Below are 19691 nucleotides of genomic sequence, written 5' to 3' on the forward strand. Positions count from 1 at the left end.
TGCTCTTAAAAAGCAGAGAAGAGTCATGACATTATAAGAAAAAGTTGAAAATGAGAAAAAGAAAAAAAATAGGAAAAGTTGAATTGCTTGATGTGTACCATAGATTGAGGTCTATAGCTGTAGTTGCCTGCCATTTTTTTAAGTATATAGTACATAGGTGGTGGCTGGGCCCGGGAAATGGTGGCATCAGGAGAGAGCAGGACTTTGGGCAGCAGAGGCAGCACAGAGGACACATTTCTGACCTTCTACAGTGAGGTGACACAAATAGAGAAGAGAGACTTAGTTCCAACATCCAAAAATCAGATTGAAAGACGGACCTGTCCTGGTTCCTCTTACTTTAGTTTGAACCCATTTGAGGTTCTTCAGAAGTTACAGATGAAGAAATTTAAAAAAAGAGGTTTCGGCAGTTATCCACATTAGTATGTCCTGACAAAAATCATGATGCTGACAGAGCACAAAAGGCTTTTGAAGCTATGGACAAAGCTTACAAGTTGCTACTGGATCAGGACCAAAAGAAGAGGGCCCTGGATGTAATTTAGGCAGAAAAGGAATACGTGGAACACGACCGGGCACAGTGGCACACGCCTGTAATCTCAGCACTTTGGGAGGCTGAGGTGGGCAGATCACCTGAGGTCAGGAGTTCGAGACCAGCCTGGCCAACATGGTGAAACCCCGTCTCTACTAAAAATACAAAAATTATCCAGGTGTGGTGGCAGGCGCCTGTAATCCCAGCTACTTGGCTACTTGGGAGGCTGAGGCAGGAGAATCACTTGAATTCGGGAGGCAGAGGTTTCAGTGAGCCGAGATCACGCCATTGCACTCCAGCCTGGGCAACAAGGGCAAAACTCTGTCTCAAAAAACTAAAAATAAAAAAGAATACGTGGAACACACTGAAAAAGTGAAAAAAACAAAAAGGAAGGAAAACCTGCATTTGTAGAGGAGGATGATCTTGAACTGTTCAAACAAGCTGTATGTAAACAAACTCTTTGCTGAGCTAGAAATTGAAAGGAAAGAGAAGCCAAAGAGATGCATGAAAGGAAATGACAAGGGGAAGAAGAGATTGAAGCTCAAGAAGAAGCCAAACAAGAAAGAGAGTGGCAGAAAAACTTTGAGGAAAGTGGAGATGGTCGTGTGGACAGCCGGCGAAACTTCCAAGCCAATACAAAGAGGAAGAAAGAGAAGAAAAATCAGACCTTCCTGAGACCACTGAAAGTAAAAATGAAGCAGCGTGAGTGACCACCCAGGTCACAGGCACAGAACCTTCCCCCTGCTATCTCCCTTCCTGCTTTGAAGGACTCAGTCTTTCCTCCCACTTCCACCCCAACATAGAGTAGTATTTGCTTTTTAGTCCATTTTGGTGTGTGTGTGGTTGTTTGTGGTTTTTTGTTTTTGTTTTTGTTTTTGTTTTGAGATGGAGTCTCGCTCTGTCACCCAGGCTAGAGTACAGTGGCGCTATCGCGGCTCACTGCAAGCTCCACCTCCTGGGTTCATGCCATTCTCCTGCCTCAGCCTCCTGAGTAGCTGGGACTACAGGCGCCTGCCACCACACCCGGCTGATTTTTTGTATTTTTAGTAGAGACGGAGTTTCACCATGTTAGCCAGGATGATCTTCTGACATTGTGATCCACCCGCCTCGGCCTCCCAAAGTGCTGGGATTCCAGGAGTGAGCCACCGTGCCTGGCCTCATTTTGTTGTCAATACAATTTAATATTGATCAGAGCAATTCTTTTGTACATTGAAATGAAGGGCTTGGTTAAAGAAAAGACCTTCCCCTCTCCCTGCCCCTAGAACAACCAGGATTGGAAGGTGCCACCATTGGTGCTGCCTTCTCTTCCCACAGCCTGTAACTCAGTGTTTTGTACTTCACTGAATTGTGATGGTTAGAAATTTCATAGATAGTTTGTGGAAATCATCCATTAAACATACTGCTTAAAATGGTGTTGCTGTGACTTCAGAGACAAGCCCGGTGCACCTTAGGAAGCCCCTTGGCTTCAGTTGCTTGCTTCTGGGTGTGCTCCCTTCGAAGGCCCAGATGAAACAAGGAACACTTGTGGGCACACAGAGCAGGCATCTGATGTCCTGATGCCCTGTGGTGTTCAGCATGTGTTTGGCACAGGGGCATCCACTGACCAATCAGCGTGGCATGAGGCCCACGCCACCCAAACCTTTCACTTTCCAAAGAGCTAGCTGTCCTCCCCCCAGTACCATGGTGTCCTAGCCTGTCTGCATTTGTTAGTGGTAACATTCTTTATAATAAGTTTTTATAACCCCCCCAAAAATATAGTATATACCTATAACATACCAAGTACGTGTTAAATGACCATTTTTGCTATCAATAAGGCTTCTAGCCTAAAGTAGGTTATTAGTGGTTAAGCTCTGGGGCAGTAAAAGTTAAATGTGGGTTTTCTACTCCAAAGAGATTGGTGCCGCTAACCCCCATGTTGTTCAAGAGTTAATTTTATTTTAAATGTAAAATCAGAAAATGTTTGGGGCTGGGCATGGTGGCTCACACCTGTAATTCCAGTACTTTGGGCAGAAGGATCACATGAGTCCAGAACTTTGACACCAGTCTGGGCAACAAAGTGAGACTCCATCTCTGCAAAAAATAAAAATTAGCCACACGTGGTGCATGGCATTAGTCCCAGCTACTTGGGAAGCTGAAGCAGAAGGATGACTTGAGCCTAGGACATCAAGGCTACAGTGAGCAGTGATTGTGCCACTGCCCTCCTCTAGGCTGGACGGCCAAGAGAGCCTGTCTGGGGAAAAAAAAAGAGGTCAGGCGCAGTGGCTCTCACGCCTGTAATCCCAGCACTTTGGGAGGCCGAGGCGGGAGGATCACTTGAGCCTAGGAGTTTGAGAGACCATTGTGGGTAAAATACTGATAACCCACCTCCACAAAAAATTTAAAAATTAGCTGCATGTGGTAGTATGCACCTGTGGTCCCAGCTACTTGGGAGGATGAGGTGGGGGAATGGCTTGAGCCCAGGAGGTCGAAGCTATAGTGAGCCATGATCGCACCACTGCACTCCAGCCTGGATGACAGAGTCAGACCCTGTCTCAAAACAAAATTTTAAAAGAAACCTAATTTTAGAATTTCTACCATTTTAAGATTTTAACATTGAACAATGTTTGAGATGACTATCAAATTGTTAAAATAAACTATATAGAGATGAATACCAACCATCTAGATGGTGAGAATTAAATCAGATCATGCCAGCTTTGTAAATTATATTCTGAAAACCGTTGTGAGTGAAGGAAACCAGATGTTGCAAAGACTTGTAAAATTTCAGCTGAACCTTTATTCTGCAGGCATTATGGTAGAAAGAATCACAGACTTTGAAGTCAGAGAGATGTAGATTTAAATCCCAGCCTGGCCAGGCACAGTGCTCACAACTGTAATCCCAACACTTCGAGAGGCTGAGGTGGGCAGGAGTTTGAGACCAGCCTGGCCAACATGGTGAAACCCCGACTCCACTAAAAATAAAAAAAAGTAGCCGGGTGTGGTGTTGCGTACCTGTAATCCCAGCTACTCAGGAGGCTGAGGCAGGAGAATCACTTGAACCCAGGAGTCAGAGGTTGCAGTGAGCCGAGATCACGCCACTGCACTCCAGCCTGGATGACAGAATGAGACCCTGTCTCAATAAATAAATAAATAACACAGAGCGAGACTCTTGTCTCAATAAATAAATAAATAGGTCAGGGACAGTGGCTCATGCCTGTAATCCCAGCACTTTGGGAAACTGAAGCAGGAGGACCACTTGAGGCCAGGAGTTCAAGACCAGCGTGGCCTGCATAGTGAAGCCCCATCTCTACTGAAAATACAAAAATGTGCTAAGCATGGTGCATGGTGGCCCGCACCTGTAATCCCAGCTACTCGAGAGGCTGAGGCAGGAGAATCGCTGGAACCTGGGAGGCAGAGGTTACAGTAAGCCAGGATCGTGCCACTGAGAGCAAGACTCCATCTAAAAAAAAAAAAAAAAAAAAAAGATCCTTGCATTGTTGAAAAGCGTTAAAAGTACTAAATTAACAAGTTTGTAATAAGTCAAGGATGCACAGAATAAATGAATAAATGAGCCAAATAGAAAATGAATAGCAAAATAATAGACTTAAAATTCAACTATGCCAGTAAAACCATTAAATATAAATGGCCTAAACACTCTAATTGTCCCACCATGTTGGGAGACGGAGGCAGAAGGACCACTTGAACCCAGGAGTTTGAGACCAGCCTGGGCAACATAATGAGACCCCATCTCTACAAAAAATTTAAAAATCAGCAGGGCATGGTGATGCATGCCTATAGTCCTAGCTACTGAATAGGCTGAGGTGAGACAATTACTTGAACCTGGGAAGTTGAGGCTGCAGGAGCTGAGATCACACCATTGCATTCCAGCCTTGGTGACACAGCAAGATCTTGTTTCAAAAAAAAACAACTCCAATTAGATAATTGTCAAGCTGGGTGCAGCTGCTCATGCCTGTAATCCCAGCACTTTGAAAGGCCAAGGTGGGAGGATCCCTTGAGCTCAGGGGTTTGAGACCAGCCTGGGCAATATAGCAAGACCTTGTCTCTACTAAAAATTATTATTTTTTTTTAGTTAACCCGTTGTGGTGGCACACGCACTTAATCCCAGCTACTCTGGAGACTGAGGCCAGAGGATTGATTGAACCCACAAAGATAAAAGAGTCCATTCAAAAGGAAGACATAACTCTAAATTTGTATATACCTCATAACAGCTTAAAGTATATAAAGCAAAAATTAATAGAACTAAGAGAAATCACTTTCATAATTAGAGATGTTAACATACCTCTCTCAGTTACTGATAGAGCAAGCAGACAACAAATCAGAAGGGATCTTAATGATTTGTATATTATTAACCACCTTGACGTAATTGGCATATTTAGAACACCATAGCAAACAATTGCACAATACACTTTCCAAATACACATAATTGGAGATAATGTATTATAAATTTGGAAAGCAATAACTGTAAACTTCTGTTGTTTATTTGTAACTTGGACCATATTTGAGATACATAGGAAAAGCATTAAGTATAAATGGTCTAAACACTCCCAGTTATCCTACCACGTTGGGAGACTGAGGCGGAAGGACACTTGAACCCAGCAGTTTGAGACCAGCTCCGCTCACTGCAACCTCCACCTCCTGGGTTCAAGCGATTCTCCTGCCTCAGCCTCCCAAGTAGCTGGGATTATAGGCATGTACCACCACACCGAGATAATTTTTGTACTTTTAGTAGAGACGAGGTTTCACCATGTTGGCCAGGCTGGTCTCAAATTCCTGATCTCAGGTGGTCTGCCGGCCTCGGCCTCCCAAAGTGCTGGGATTACAGGCATGAGCCACTGTGCCCGGCCTCTAGTTCATTTTTCTTCAACAAAGAAGCAGCCTAGGCCGGGCGTGGTGGCTCACGCCTGTAATCCCAGCACTTTGGGAGGCCGAGGCAGGCGTATCACAAGGTCAGGAGATCAAGACCATCCTGGCTAACACGGTGAAACCCCGTCTGTACTAAAAATACAAAAAAAAAAATTAGCCGGGCGCAGTGGCGGGCGCCTGTAGTCCCAGCTACTCAGGAGGCTGAGGCAAGAGAATGGCGTGATCCCGGGAGGCTGAGTTTGCAGTGAGCCGAGATCGCGCCATTGCACTCCAGCCAGGGGAACAGAGCGAGACTCCGTCTCCAAAAAAAAAAAAGAAGCAGCCTATAGCCAAAGAATGCCTGCCTCTGTCTCTTTTAACCTCCATGAGGTTTCCAGATAATAATCTGGTATTGGGTTTAACACACCCGGCTGACCTTAGGACCCTAGGCTGACCTGGAGGTATATTTTCAAACAGATTCTCAAGTCCTACCTCCTGGAGATTCTGTATTTTGAAAAGGCAATTGGGCTGTTTCCAAGTATTTGGACAGATTTCAGAGTCTTGGAAATAATGTACTGTTTGTCCTGGAGAGCAGGAAGAAGAGGGGAAGGAAAGAGGGAGAATATGAGGATATGAATATGTATGTGTGAATTTGAGATAACTGAGTCAGGGCCAGGTGTGGCTCGACCCCAACACAGGAGGTAGGAGGAAAGAAGGACATCAGCCTCTAAAAGTTTTGTAAACATGAAAATCAAGCACATTTGCATAACAAGCAAAGAAAATGTTGCTCTCTTTGTTTTTTGTATTCAGTGGCTTTTTTTCTTTATTAATACATATTCTGCTTATGTATCAACTACTTTTTTTTGAGACAAGGTCCCTGTATTAAGCCATTCTTGCATTGCTATAAAGAAATCCCTGACATGGGGTAACTTATAAAGAAAAGAGCTTTATTTGGCTCGTGGTTCTGTAGGCTGTACAGGAAACATAATGCTTGCAATCTGCCCTGCTTCTGGGGAGGTCTCAGGAAACTTACAATCATGACAGAGGACCAACCAGGAATAAGCATGTCATGTGACCAGAGCAGGACCAAGAGAGCAAAGAGGGTGACGCCACTTACTTTTAAACGACCGGATCTCATGAGAACTCAATCACTATTGCTAAGGCAGCACCAAATGGATGGTGCTAAACCATTCGTGAGAAATCCACCCCCAAGATCCAGTCACCTCCAACCAGGCCCCACTTCCAGTACTGAAGATTACAATTCAACCTGATATTTGAGCATGGACATATATCTAAACTATATCAGTATGGCTCTGTTGCCCAGGCTGGAGTGCAGTGGCACGATCACAGCTCAATGCAGCCTGGACCTCCTGAACTCAAGCGATCTTCCCACCTCAGCCTCACAAGTGGCTGGCACCAGGCACATACCACCATGCCCAACTAATCTTTTTTTTTTTTTTTTTGAGACTAGTCTCGGCCTGTCTGTGGCTGAGTGCAGTGGCCGATCCTCCACTGCAAGCCCGGGCCCCAGGTTTATCACGCCATTCTCCTCTGCCTCAGCCTCCCGAGTAGCTGCTGGGACTACAGGCACCAAAGGCCACCTCACTCGCTAGTTTTTGTAGTTTTAGTAGAGATGGGTTTCACCGCGGTTAGCTGTGGATGGTCTCTCATCTCCTGACCTCGATCCGCTTCTGTCTCGCCTCCCCAGAGAGTGCTGGGATTACAGGTCTGGAGCCACCACCGGCCTTTTTTTTTTTTTTTTTAAGAGATAGGGTTTCTTCATGTTCCCCAGGCTGGTCTGTCTTTACCTAAAAAAGAGGAGGCTTGTGATCGTGAGCCAGTGTCTGTAATCTGAGACATTCTCATAATTTCAAGTATTTGCCTGTAATCTCAGCTACTCAGGAGGCTGAGGCAGAGCATTACTTGAGTCCTAGAGTTGAAGGCTACAGTGAGCTGTGATTGTGTCACTGCACTCCATGCTGGGCAACAGAACGAAACCCTGTCTCTAAAATAATTAGAAAGAGAGAGAGAGAGAGAATCAGATTCTATTGTATTTCATGTAAAGTGTTAAAGCAATTGAGATCCAGAATGTCCTTGAATAAGACATGCAACTAGGAAGAGTCACTGTCCTCTTATCATTTCCATCTTTTGCCCTCTAGTAATGAGGACACTATTTTGCCTGTCTTCTGGGTATAGCAAACTAATGCATCAGTAGTCATCATTGCATTTACTGTGGTAATTACGATTGTATAAATCTAACCTTTACTGAAAAACTTCCTAGACCTCCATCAATCAACTGAAAAAAAGATTGAATTTGCCAGTTGTTTCTTTTAAAAATGTAATCCTGTTGGTTGTGTATTTTCTTTTTTGAAAATATCTAGGCCGGGCGCGGTGGCTCAAGCCTGTAATCCCAGCACTTTGGGAGGCCGAATGGCTGGATCACGAGGTCAGGGAGGATCGGTGACCATCCTGCCAACAAGGTGAAACCCCGCTCTACTCTCTCAAAAAATACAAAAACTAGCCACGGCGGGCGGGCGCCTCTGTGGTCCCAGCTACTCGGGAGGCTGGAGGCAGGAGAACATGGAACCCGGGAGGCGGAGTTGCAGTGAGCTGAGATCCGACCACCGTGATCTAGCCTGGGCTTAAGGAGCCAGACTCAGCTTCCCAAAAAAAAAAAAAAAAAAAAAAAAAAAAAAGAAAATATCTAGTTTTGGCCGGGCGCTGTACTCAAGCCTGTAATCCCAGTGACTTTGGGAGGCCGGTGACGTGGATCAACAGGTCAGGAGATTCCAGAGACATCCTGCTAACACGGGAAACCCCCGCCTCTACTAAAAAATACAAAATTGGTCAGCGCCGCGGCCTGCCTGTAATCCCAGCACTTTGGGAGGCCGAGGCGGTGGATCACGAGGTCAGGAGATTCAGACCATCCCATTAACATGGTGAAACCCCTGCCTCTACTAAAAAAAATACAAAAAAAAAAACTAGCCGGGCGTGGTGGCGTGGCTTCGTAGCTTCCAGCTACCGAGGCTGAGGCGGAGAATGGCGGAACTCGGGAGGTAGGAGCTTGCAGTGAGCCGAGATCACCCGCCACTGCACTCCAGCCTGGGCGCATATGAGCTGGTGACTCCGCCTCAAAAAAAATACAAAAAATTAGCTGGGTGAGTTGGCGGCTTCGTAATCCCAGCCACCGGGAGGCTGAGGCAGGAGACGATGTGAAGTCATGGGAGGAAGCAGTGAGCCGATGCGCCATCAGACGAAGTCTGGGCTGCATAGTAGACTCCATCTCAAAAAAAAAAAAAAAAAAAAAAAAAAAAAGAAAATATCTAGTTTTAAGAGGGCCAGGTGTGGTGATACACCTTTAATCCCAGTGCTTTGGGAGGCCAAGCAGGGGAGGATTTCTTGAGACCAGGCATTTGAGACCCTCTCTCTACAAAAAAAAACTTTCTAATTAGCCAGGCATGATGGTACTTGCCTATAGTCCTAGCTACTCAGGAGGCTGAGGCAGGAGGATCATTTGAGATCAGGAATTTTAGGCTGCAGTGAGCTATGATTACACCACTGTGCTTCTGCCTGGGCAACAGAGTGAGACCCTGTTTCTAAAATAATAATAATAAATTTTTTTAAAAAGATTTTTTAGTGATTATTATGATCTTTTTACCCTCCTCCAAAAGTGTGATTTGCTTCAGATGTGAAATTGTTTGCAGTCAACATGTTAGCTTATCATATGCTGTTCCTTGATGTATTTCTACAAAATAGAGGTTCCACTTTAATTTCAGGATGGTTTTTCCACATGACTCTTTTTTTCTTCCTCTCTAGACTTCTCCAGAGAACCTTGGAACAGTAGGTGGAGTGCAAAGCTGCATTGTGTACCTTCCTGCTTTTTTTTGTTGCTTTCCTGCTGGGTTTTTTTTTTTTTTTCTTCTTTAAATTCTTGGCCCTGCCTTGGCTCTCCTTTCTCTGCCATTAAAACTAACTAAACCCTGCATGTGTGGTCATTATGAGGGGTTCATGGCCTTTTATTTCAATTCTGCACATGTATCATGTCAGTTATGTTTTGTGTCAAATCCTTAATATTATTATTATTTTTGTTTTTGTTTTTGAGACAGGCTCTCACTCTATTGCCCAGGCTGGAGTACAGTGGCGTAATCACGGCCCACTGCAGCATTGGCCTCCCGGGCTCAAGTCATCCTCCCACCTCAGCCTCCTGAGTAGTTGGGACTACAGGTGCACACCACCATGCCCGGCTAATTTTTGTTTTTGTATTTGTTGTAGAGACAGGGTTTCACCTTATTGCCCTAGTTGGTCTCAAGCTTCTGAGCTTAAGCGATCTACCTGCTTCAGCCTCCCAAAGTACTGGGATTACAGAAATGAACCACTGTGCCTAGCCTATAATAGTCTCTAAAGCACTACTATGGTAGGCAAATTGGAATCTCACCTCTACTTTCTGAAAATATTTCGCTCCAATTTAATGCACCCACTTTCTAATGCTTCTGCACCTTCCAGTACCTAGGGTCCTTTTTGTGAAGGGAGAAAATAATTTGATGAGCAGATACAAGTAAGGTATTAACAATTAATGTGTTACCTCTCCCTGAACTATTTATATCCTGAAAAGGTCAGGGAAAGGGCAATGTTTAATAGAGAAAATGACTCACTTACTAATGAGGCAGGAATTCCCTGCCTCAGTAAGGCAAGATCTCATGCATTTGGTAAGACATCCACATTTTGTACACATGCACCTTTAAAAGATTTTGAGCTGGCTCTGATCATTGCACCAGATTTTGTCCTAAAAATGATGTCAGCTTGGTTTGGTTCCTTTTCCTCCTTAGTAATTTATCTGTTAATGGATTTTGATGTTTGGTGTCCATGTGATGTCCAGGAGTCTCTCTGTCTGCATGATTGTTTATCATTGCTCCGATCCTTTCCAACTACCACAGGAAGAGAGGGGAAGGGGCATTTTAGAGATTATGCTGAAATAATACATTTGCTTCCTTCCCTCTCTTCTCTCCATGTAACAGAGGAAGCAGATCAGCCCGCTACAGAGCCAGGCATGGTCATGGACAGTGTGGAAGCAGGAGACACAACACCTCCTACCAAAAGGAAGAGCAAGTTCTCAGGCTTTGGCAAGATCTTCAAGCCCTGGAAATGGAGGAAAAAAAAAAGTAGTGATAAATTTAAAGAGACTTCAGAAGGTGAGATATTAAGGGTTAAATATGTGTTCTGAGTTAGAGTTCTCTATGTTAGAAGTATTTAATTTTTCCTTATCTTACCGAGTTTCTGTAGTCCTCTATTTGAAGAGAGTGTTTAATCTTTTATTCTTTTCTTTTTTTTTTTTCTTTTTTTTGGTGAGACAGGATCTCCCTCTGTTGCCCAGGCTGGAGTACAGTGGCGCAGTCACAGCTCACTGAATATTCAACCTCCTGGGCTCATGCAATCCTCCTGCCTCAGCCTCCCAAGTAGCTGGAAGTACAAGCATGAGCTACTGTGCCCAGTTAATTTTTAAATATTTTGTAGAGACGGGGTCTCCTTATGTTTCCCAGGCTGGTCTTGAACTCCTGGGCTCAAGTGATGCTCCCACCTCAGCCTTCCAAAGTGCTGGGATTACAAGCGTGAGCCACTGTGGCTGGCCAGAGTTTAATCTTTTAGAATTAAATATCAAAATGGTCATTTACTAAACCTAATATTGTATACCCTCATCCCCAGGTTTGTATTTTGATGGGATATACGTATCTATTGAGTGGTGAACGGAGTTCCTGAACTGTAGCAAATCTAAGATGCTTCTTTCCATCAGAACTTGGTGAAGAAAATGATTAAATGAATTAATACATACATAAATAAAATGCTTATTTTTTTTCCTACTCTGCCCATCCACACAAAGTTCATCCATAAATAACTTACTAATTAAATTTTCTCTTAAGTTATAATTATGTAAGGCTAGTTTTTTGGAAGTGATGCTTTCCTGATAGCACAGGTTATAAAAGAAATTTAAGATTTTTAATTTGAAGTTAGTCTACTAGTTATTTTCTTTCCTGAGAATATAAACTTAAACTACTTTATTCTTTTACCTGTAGAATTAGAATGTTAAGTGTAAGGTTGACTTTCAACTGTCACATTTCTGAGTGCCATTTTCCAATTTAATGTTAGTTTTAGAACGGAAAATATCTATGCGAAAACCAAGAGAAGAGCTGGTTAAAAGAGGGGTTTTGTTGGAAGACCCTGAGCAAGGTGAGTTTACAAATGAATAGCATATGCCTGTCTCTGTGCACTTGGTCTTTGATTGGGTCTGACTAGGTATTTGAATTTTCTTTCTTTCTTTTGTATTGCTATTTTTGGGTTGGAGGGTGGCCTTTAAAAAACAACAAAAAAGTTCACCCTTCCTTCCTTGGGGCAAACATTCCTTTCCTCTTTGTACATCCTCAACTTTGTGCCAGCTGCAATATTGTGTGTCTTTTTTTTTTTTTCCCCTTGAGACAGAGTCTCGCTCTGTTGCCCAGGCTGGAGTGCAGTGGTGCAGCCTCGGCTCACTGCAACTTCTGCCTCCTGGGTTCAAGCAATTCTCATGCCTCAGCCTCCCAAGTAGCTGGGATTACAGGCACCTGCCACCACCCCCAGCTAACTTCTGTCTTTTTAGTAGAGATGGGGTTTCACCATGTTGGTCAGGCTGGTCTTGAACTCCTAACCTCAGGTGATCCACCCACCTCGGCCTCCCAAAGTTCTGGGATTACAGGCGTGAGCCACTGTGCCTGGCTAATTTTTGTATTTTTAGTAGAAATGGTGTTTCACCAAGTTGGCCAGGCTGGTCTCGAACTCCTGGTCTCAGGTGTTCTACCCACCTTGGCCTCCCAAAGTGCTGGGATTACAGGCTTGAACCACTGCGCCCAGCTCATTTTCTTTTTTGAACACATTTGTACCCATGTCCATCACTGCACCAGTCCATACTCATTATTTGTTTAATAATGTCAAAACAAAAAAACAAAACAAAACAAAAATAATGTCAAGACTTTCTTCAATGTGTGACTCTATGAAGCAAGTTATTGTAAATGTAAAAGTATAGTACATTGGTTGCATCTCATTTCTCTTCATTTGAGTTATATTGCATGAGGCAAATTCTGAAAGCCAAGCTTTAAAAACATATTGTATACTGGCCAGGCATGGTGGCTCACGCCTGTAATCCCAGCACTTTGGGAAGCCGACGCAGGCAGAACACTTAAAGTCAGGAGTTTGAGACCAGCCTGGCCAACATGGTGAAACCCCACCTCTACTAAAAATACAAAAAATTAGGAGGGCATAGTAGCCGACACCTGTAGTCCCAGCTACTTGGAAGGCTGAGGCAGGAGAATCACTCGAACTCAGGAGGCAGAGGTTGCAGTGAGCTGAGATGGTGCCACTGCACTCCAACCTGGGCAATAGAGCAAGACTCCTAAAAAAAAAAAAAAAATCGCATGCTTTGAAGAATAGGGGAAAGGAACCAAACAGATGGAGTATTACTGTATACTTTTTGGGCTTTAAACCATGTGAATATATTGCCTATTCAAAAAATTAAATTGTATGTATTGAAGATTTATTATCTCAACTGTATAAAAACTAACCAGAGAAAATAAGCTTGACAGAGCAATTTGAAATATTATTACAATTGATTACCTCTGAAGTTGAAGTGGGAACTTGAGTGGGGTTTTTTTTTTTTTTTAATTGAGACAGGGTCTCCCTATGTTGCCCAGACCAGTCTCAAACTCCTGGGCAGCACAAGCAGTCCTCCTGCCTTAGCCTCCCAAAGTGCTGGGATTACAGGCGTAAGGTGCTGTGCCCAGGCACTATGGGATAGTTTCTTTCCTTTTTTTTTTTTTTTTTTTTTGTATGTGATTAGTTATGAGCATGTGTAACTTTTGTTTTACATAACTCTATTTGTTTTTTACATTAGGACACAAAATCTTCTCAGTATTTAGGTAGTTACATACTATTATAATGATTCCACTGTAGCACCTCTGTGGCCCTTGGTTTGCTTTCTTTTTTGAGACAGTCTCACTCTGTCTCCCAGGCTGGAGTACAGTGGCGTGATCTTGGCTCACTGCAACCTCCATGTCCTGGGTTCAAGCAATTTTCCAGCCTCAGCCTCCCGAGGAGCTGGGATTACAGGCACCTGCCACCATACCTGGCTAATTTTTGTATTTTTAGTAGAGACGGGATTTCAGCATGTTGGCCAGGCTGGTCTTGAACTCCTGACCTCAAGTGATCCACCCACCTCAGCCTCCCCAAGTGCTAGGATTACAGGCGTGAGCCACCACACTTGGCCTGGCCCTTGCTTTTTTGATACAGCCATTCCACTTTCCATGGCCTTTCTTTTCACCTTTCTTGCTCACTTATCATAAACCACATACATTACTTATTTCTTGTTTTTCATCTTCAATCTCTTTTGCCCTATACTCATGGCAACCTCTGCCTCCTGGGTTCAAGCAATTCTCCTTCCTCAGCCTCCCAAGTAGCTGAAATTGTAGGCATGCATCACCATGCCCAGCTAATTTTTGTATTTTTAGTTGAGACGGGGTTTCACCATGTTGGCCAGGCTGGTCTCAAACTCCTGAGCTCAAGTGATCCACCTGCCTCGGCCTCCCAAAGTTCTGGGATTACAGGCATGAGCCACTACGCCCAACGATCTTTTGCCCTACACTTTCTATTAGCTCCTAATCCAAGTTGTTTTTAGCCTACACGTTCAAAGGCCCAATTAATAAACAAGTTGCAGCCATTGGACAAGATGCCACTCTGCCAACCAGATAATGGACCTAAGCTTTATTCTGTATCTAAAAACAGGGATGGGCCTCATGCTGGCTTATAGATCTGCATTTTAGACCAAAGATAGTGTTTGAACCTTGAAGTCCTCTTCATACTTAAAGGGGGCCTTTGTTTGGCCAGGCATGGTGGCTCATGCTGTAATCCCAGCACTTTCGGAGGTCAGTGTGGGAGGATCCCTTGAACTCAGTAGTTCAAGACCAGCCTGAGCCACATAGTGAGACCTCATCTCTATAAAAAAAATTTTTTAATTAACCAGGTATGGTATTGCAGGCCTGTAGTCCTAGCTACCTGAGCCCAAAAGATGGAGGAAGGCTTGAGCCCAGGAGATGAAAGGCTGCAGTAAGTATGTATTGTACCACCGCACTCCAGCCTGGGCGACAGAATGAGACCCTGTTTTTGTTGTTTTTTGTTTTTTGTTTTTTTTAAAGGTGGCTTTTGGCTTGATTGTAGTGCTAACTTGACTATACTATAAAATACTTAATAGATTTTAATTGATTTTCTGGGTTTAGGGAGAACATTCAATGATGTTAAAGCCCCACAGTACTACTGTACTTCATTAACATTGCAGAACCCTCTGTATTTCATATAAGAAATGATACTGCAAAGTAGACATCCCTGATTAAGTAACTTGAGATAACTGATCAGTTTTACATGTATTTTACTAGTGTGTACTGAGTAGAAACTAATTAACACCGTCTTAAACTTTGATTATGTTGTTTTCACAAAGAGCAGTCTTTGTTGGCTTTGAAATCATTGCTTCGATATTCTAGAAAATCTTGTTTTTGTTAAACATGGGCAGTAACTTACTATTTTTGTATAGTTGTTGTCATCTTACCACCACCCTGTTTTAAAAGTAAAAAGTAGTTGTCAGATTACTTTGGCTTTTGAAGTACCTTTTCACTTGCCTTAGAATCTTCATTACTTTGAGCCCACACTCCACCTCTTATTGGAACCTCATGAAGAATGATGCTAGATATCACTCTGTCACCCAGGCTAGAGACCAGGGGTCTGATCATAGCTTACTGCACCCTTGACCTCCTGGGTTCAGACAGTCCTCCCACCTTAGCCTCCCAGTTAGCTGGGACTAGGTGCGTGCCACCACACCCAGCTAGTTTTTTACTTTTTCGTAGAGACAGGGTCTCACTATGTTTCGCAGGCTGATCTCAAACTCTTGGGCTCAAGCAATCCTCCCACCTCAGCCTCCCAAATTGTTGGGATTATAGGCATGAGCACCGCTGTGCCCAGCCCATAACCATTTCTTTTTTTTTTTTTTTTTGAGATGGAGTCTATTGCCTCACCTCCCGAGTAGCTGGGATTACAGGTGCCTGCCACCACACCCAACTAATTTTTGTATTTTTAGTAGAGACAGGGTTTCACTGTATTGGCGAGGCTAGTCTCAAACTCCTGACCTCAGGTGATCCACCCACCTCGGCCTCCCAAAGTGTTGGGATTACAGGTGTGAGCCACTGCACCCGGCCCCCCATAACCATTTCTTATGTGAATCTATTCTCCTGCCAGACCAAACTAGTTGCCAGTGCCCCAAACATGTTGAATAACTTCACATCTTTATACATGCTATGCTTCTTCCAAACAGACTGTCTTTATTCAGTATGGTAGGCTCCTACTCCTTCACGATCCAGTTAAAAGCAAGGCATGGTGGTGTGTGCCATAGTCCCATCTAATAGGGAGTCTGAGAGAGGAGGATTGCTTGAGCCCAGGAGTTCAAGACCCATCCTGGTAACATAGCAAGACCATCTCAACTCCAGCTCAGATACTTTCTGTGATGCCTTCCTAACTCTGTTCTTACTCCAGGAGAATGATTTATTCTTCATTCCTACCACAGTATTTCACTAATTAGAGCTCTTGACATTTAACATTGTAGTTACTTATATATAATAAGTTTGCCCTATTTATCTGTCTTTTTTTTTTTTTTCTTTGAGTTGGAAGTTTTGCTCTGTTGCCCAGGCTGGAGTGCAATGATGCAATCTTGGCTTACTGCAACCTCTGCCTCCTGGGTTCAATTGATTCTCCTGCCTCAGCCTCCTGAGTAGCTGGGATTACAGGCACCTGCCACCATACCTGGCTAATTTTTGTATTTTTAGTAGAGACAAGGTTTCACCATGTTAGCCAGGCTGATCTCGAACTCTTGTGATCCACCTGCCTCAGTCTCCCAAAGTGCTGAGATTACAGGTGAGACACTGCGCCTGGCTTTTATTGGTCTTATTCATGTAACAACATACTTGGCACATAATAGCCTATCAAACATGTATTGGAAAAAGAAATTACTTATTTCTGTTTAAGCATCCAGATAATCTAGATCTCAATAATAAACTAAAACAGGAAGACGGGGGAAAGAAGATAAGAAAGTTTAGAAATCACCAACCCTGGGCTGGGCGCGGTGGCTCACGCCTGTAATCCCAGCACTTTGGGAGGCCGAGGCAGGCGGATCACAAGGTCAGGAGATCGAGACCATCCTGGCTAACACGGTGAAACCCCGTCTCCACTAAAAAATACAAAAAATTAGCCAGGTGTGGTAGCAGGCGCCTGTAGTCCTAGCTACTCGGGGCTGAGGCAGGAGAGTGGCATGAACCTAGGAGGCAGAGCTTGCAGTGAGCCGAGATTGTGCCATTGCACTCCAGCCTAGGCGGCAGAGCGAGACTCCGTCTCAAAAAAAAAAAAAAAGAAATTACCAACTCTGGTCCAGGTGCTATGGCCCACGCCTATAATCCCAGCACTTTTGGAGGCCGAGGCAGGTGGATCACTTGAGCCCAGGAGTTCGATACCAGCCTAGGCAACATAGTGAGACCCTATCTCCATCAAAAATAAAAAAAATTAGCTGGGTGTGGAGGCACACACCTGTGGTCCCAGCCATTTGGGAGGCTGAAGCAGGAAGATCACTTCAGCCTGGGAGGCAGAGGCTGCAGTGAGCCAAAATCATGCTACTGCACTCCAGCCTGGTCTGTGAGATCCTGTCTCAAATCACCAACTCTGGCCAGGTGCAGTGGTTCATGCCATTCATCCTAGCATTTTGGGAGGCCAAGGCGGGCAGATTGCTTGAGCCCAGGAGTTCAAGACCAGCTTGGGCAACATAGTGAGACCCTGTCTCAATTTTAAAAAGAGAGAAAAAGAAGAAAAGAAATTACTAACTCTTCTATCTGTTCATGCCAACTTCATCACTTTGTACTCTTCTTTCACCTTGCAGGTGGTGAGGATCCAGGAAAGCCAAGCCATGCCATGTTAAAGAATGGCCATACCACCCCTGTAGGGAATGCTACATCATCTAGTCCAGTCCAAGTAGAGGAAGAGCCAGTAAGATTAGCAAGTCTTAGGAAAGCTATTCCAGCAGAGGACCTAAAGAAACAACTAGGTAAGAAACTCTGGATTTTTGAGTTTAAGAGCCATGAGCCAGTTATTCTCCTTTACATAAGGAGTTTGCAAGAGAATAGGGAAAAGTAAAATCTAGAGAGAATTACATTCTCCTTTAGCAATACCTTAATTAGCAACTTTAAGGGGAATTTCCTCCCCTGCTCCACTTTTATTCACAAAATACCAAATTTGTGATCCTCAAGAAGGGAAGAGGATGTTTAGTATCAGATACCTATAGGATTTCTTCCAGCTACACATTCCACTTCTTTCACCCAAGGAATTTTGTTGTGGCTCTCCTCCAGTAGCCTAGCCCTCGTGTGAAGAATCACTACCACAATGAGCATCTCTTACTGAGCCTTTCTTACTGACATTTCCTAAGTATGGGGAGGTTGGGAGGCATCGAGAACGCTAACCTATGAGCTAATCTATAAATTAATTGGTGAAATTGGCCATAAATTCATAGATGTGTTAGCTTTTTCAGTCTCTCTTGTTACTCTCTCTTCCCTTTTTATATCATACATGTTATTACACAGGCTCAACTGGAAGCCAGCCTAATTCTGAAGCAGAGTCTGTTCCTGAGAATGTACCCAAACAACCTTTACTTCCTCCCAAAAGACCCTTGTCCTCTTCTCATGAAGCAAATGAAGGTCAAGCAAAGGATGCCACTTCCTCTGGCGGCATGTCAAGGTTCATCATCTCCACCTCCATCACCACAGCACCCGCTGCCACCACTGCTGCCACAAGCCTCGCAAAGACTGTTAATCTGTCTGTCACTCCTTCCCCAGCACCCAGGATTCTGCCTGCTACTCCTGCCAGCACTAACACTACTGCTACCTTAAGCCTCACTCATATGGTCCCTGCCAAGCAGCCCCCTATCCCTCCCCCTAAACCAGCTCACAGAAATAGCAACCCTGTCATTGGTAAGTAAGTCTTTAGGCTTCTGGTGTTTTGGGTTTGGTTTGATGTTGGATGGTTATTTTATTGGATAACTGGTATAATATTGATAGTCTCTGATAATTTTCCATATCTTGTCCCTTTGAATGACCTCAATATGGAGAAAAGTCTTAGGTTAAGAAAAAATAGGCTGGGCGCAGTGGCTCACGCCTGTAATCCCAGCACTTTAGGAGGCCGAGGTGGGTGGATCACAACAAGGTCAGGAGATCAAGACCATCCTGGCTAACATGGTGAAACCCCGTCTCTACTAAAAATACAAAAAATTAGCTGGGCGTGGTGGCACGTGCCTGTAGTCACAGCTACTTGGGAGGCTGAGGCAAGAGAATTGCTTGAACGCAGGAGGCGGAAGTTGTAGTGAGCCAAGATTGTGCACTCCAGCCTGGGCGACAGAGAGAGACTCCGTCTCAAAAAAACAAAAACAAACAAAAAAAGTCGTGAAACTGAGGCAGATGGCCATAAATGTAAACATCACTAAGATTAGATTTAAGTTTGGGGGGTTTTAATCTACTTTTTAATCTAATATTTAATCTGTTTTTCTAAAACAATGATTCCAAAACACTATATTTGTGGGGGGGGTGTGTGTGTGTGTGTATGTGTATGTGTGTGTGTATAGTTGGACTGGATGTGTGAAGACCATAACAGATTCCACCTGCATGGAGTTATCTGTGGCACTTGTGAAAAAATTAGAATAATGCCTCAGCTCACAAGGGGCAAGGCAAACTTTTCAAATGAAAATTTGTTTAATCTACTTAAAACTACCTATGCCTTCCATAAGCATAAATGAGTCTAGTAGATAAAAGGATGATTCTGTAGATGTCAGTGGAACTTGGGATTCAGTGTCTGGCATAGTTATTTTCATAGGGAACTGCAGAAGGTATTACTTAAATTGTTCTGAGAAAATCATGTTTTATCTTGGGAGAGTTAAGAATGCTATTCTTATATTAAAATAAGTGATGGTAGAGAAAGCAGGGAACATAATCAGTAAATTTGTATGGGTTTAGTAAATTTTTTGCATTTACCCAAAGTTCTATTTAAGTCTACTTTCTTTATATAAATGTACAGTTTCTTAGAAGAATTTTCAAGAAAGGGAGAGGAAAGCTAATGAGTGCTTCAAAGCTAATAAAAATATAGTTTTTTCAGGAAAAATGATACTAGGCTTAGTACTGCTTAAAGTTCTTGTTCAGGATTGAATGAATGAATAAAAACTATACTCATTAAATAT

The 19691-nt window shown here is 43.6% G+C and overlaps 1 protein-coding gene and 1 pseudogene across 21 annotated transcripts in view; both read left to right on the forward strand.

Annotated features, from left to right (window-relative positions):
- The window catches only part of LOC101012887 (mediator of RNA polymerase II transcription subunit 18), a 180797-nt gene that overhangs the window by 123606 nt on the left and 37500 nt on the right, over positions 1-19691 (forward strand). For 9 of the 21 annotated variants that reach the window (XM_031666137.1, XM_031666135.1, XM_031666131.1 and 6 more), the window contains 5 exons: positions 9182-9205; positions 10381-10554; positions 11507-11587; positions 17352-17516; positions 18049-18435. In XM_031666137.1, the coding sequence (XP_031521997.1) occupies positions 9182-9205; positions 10381-10554; positions 11507-11587; positions 17352-17516; positions 18049-18435 (831 nt within the window). Of the gene's footprint in view, positions 1-9181; positions 9210-9579; positions 10555-11506; positions 11588-17351; positions 17517-18048; positions 18436-19691 lie in introns of those variants that run through there. The other 12 variants (XM_031666132.1, XM_031666148.1, XM_031666152.1 and 9 more) reach the window with 5 other exon arrangements.
- On the forward strand, positions 151-1437 carry LOC103882924 (annotated as a pseudogene).

This window comes from Papio anubis, chromosome 1 (assembly GCF_008728515.1).
Source record: "Papio anubis isolate 15944 chromosome 1, Panubis1.0, whole genome shotgun sequence".
Classification (NCBI taxonomy): domain Eukaryota; kingdom Metazoa; phylum Chordata; class Mammalia; order Primates; family Cercopithecidae; genus Papio; species Papio anubis.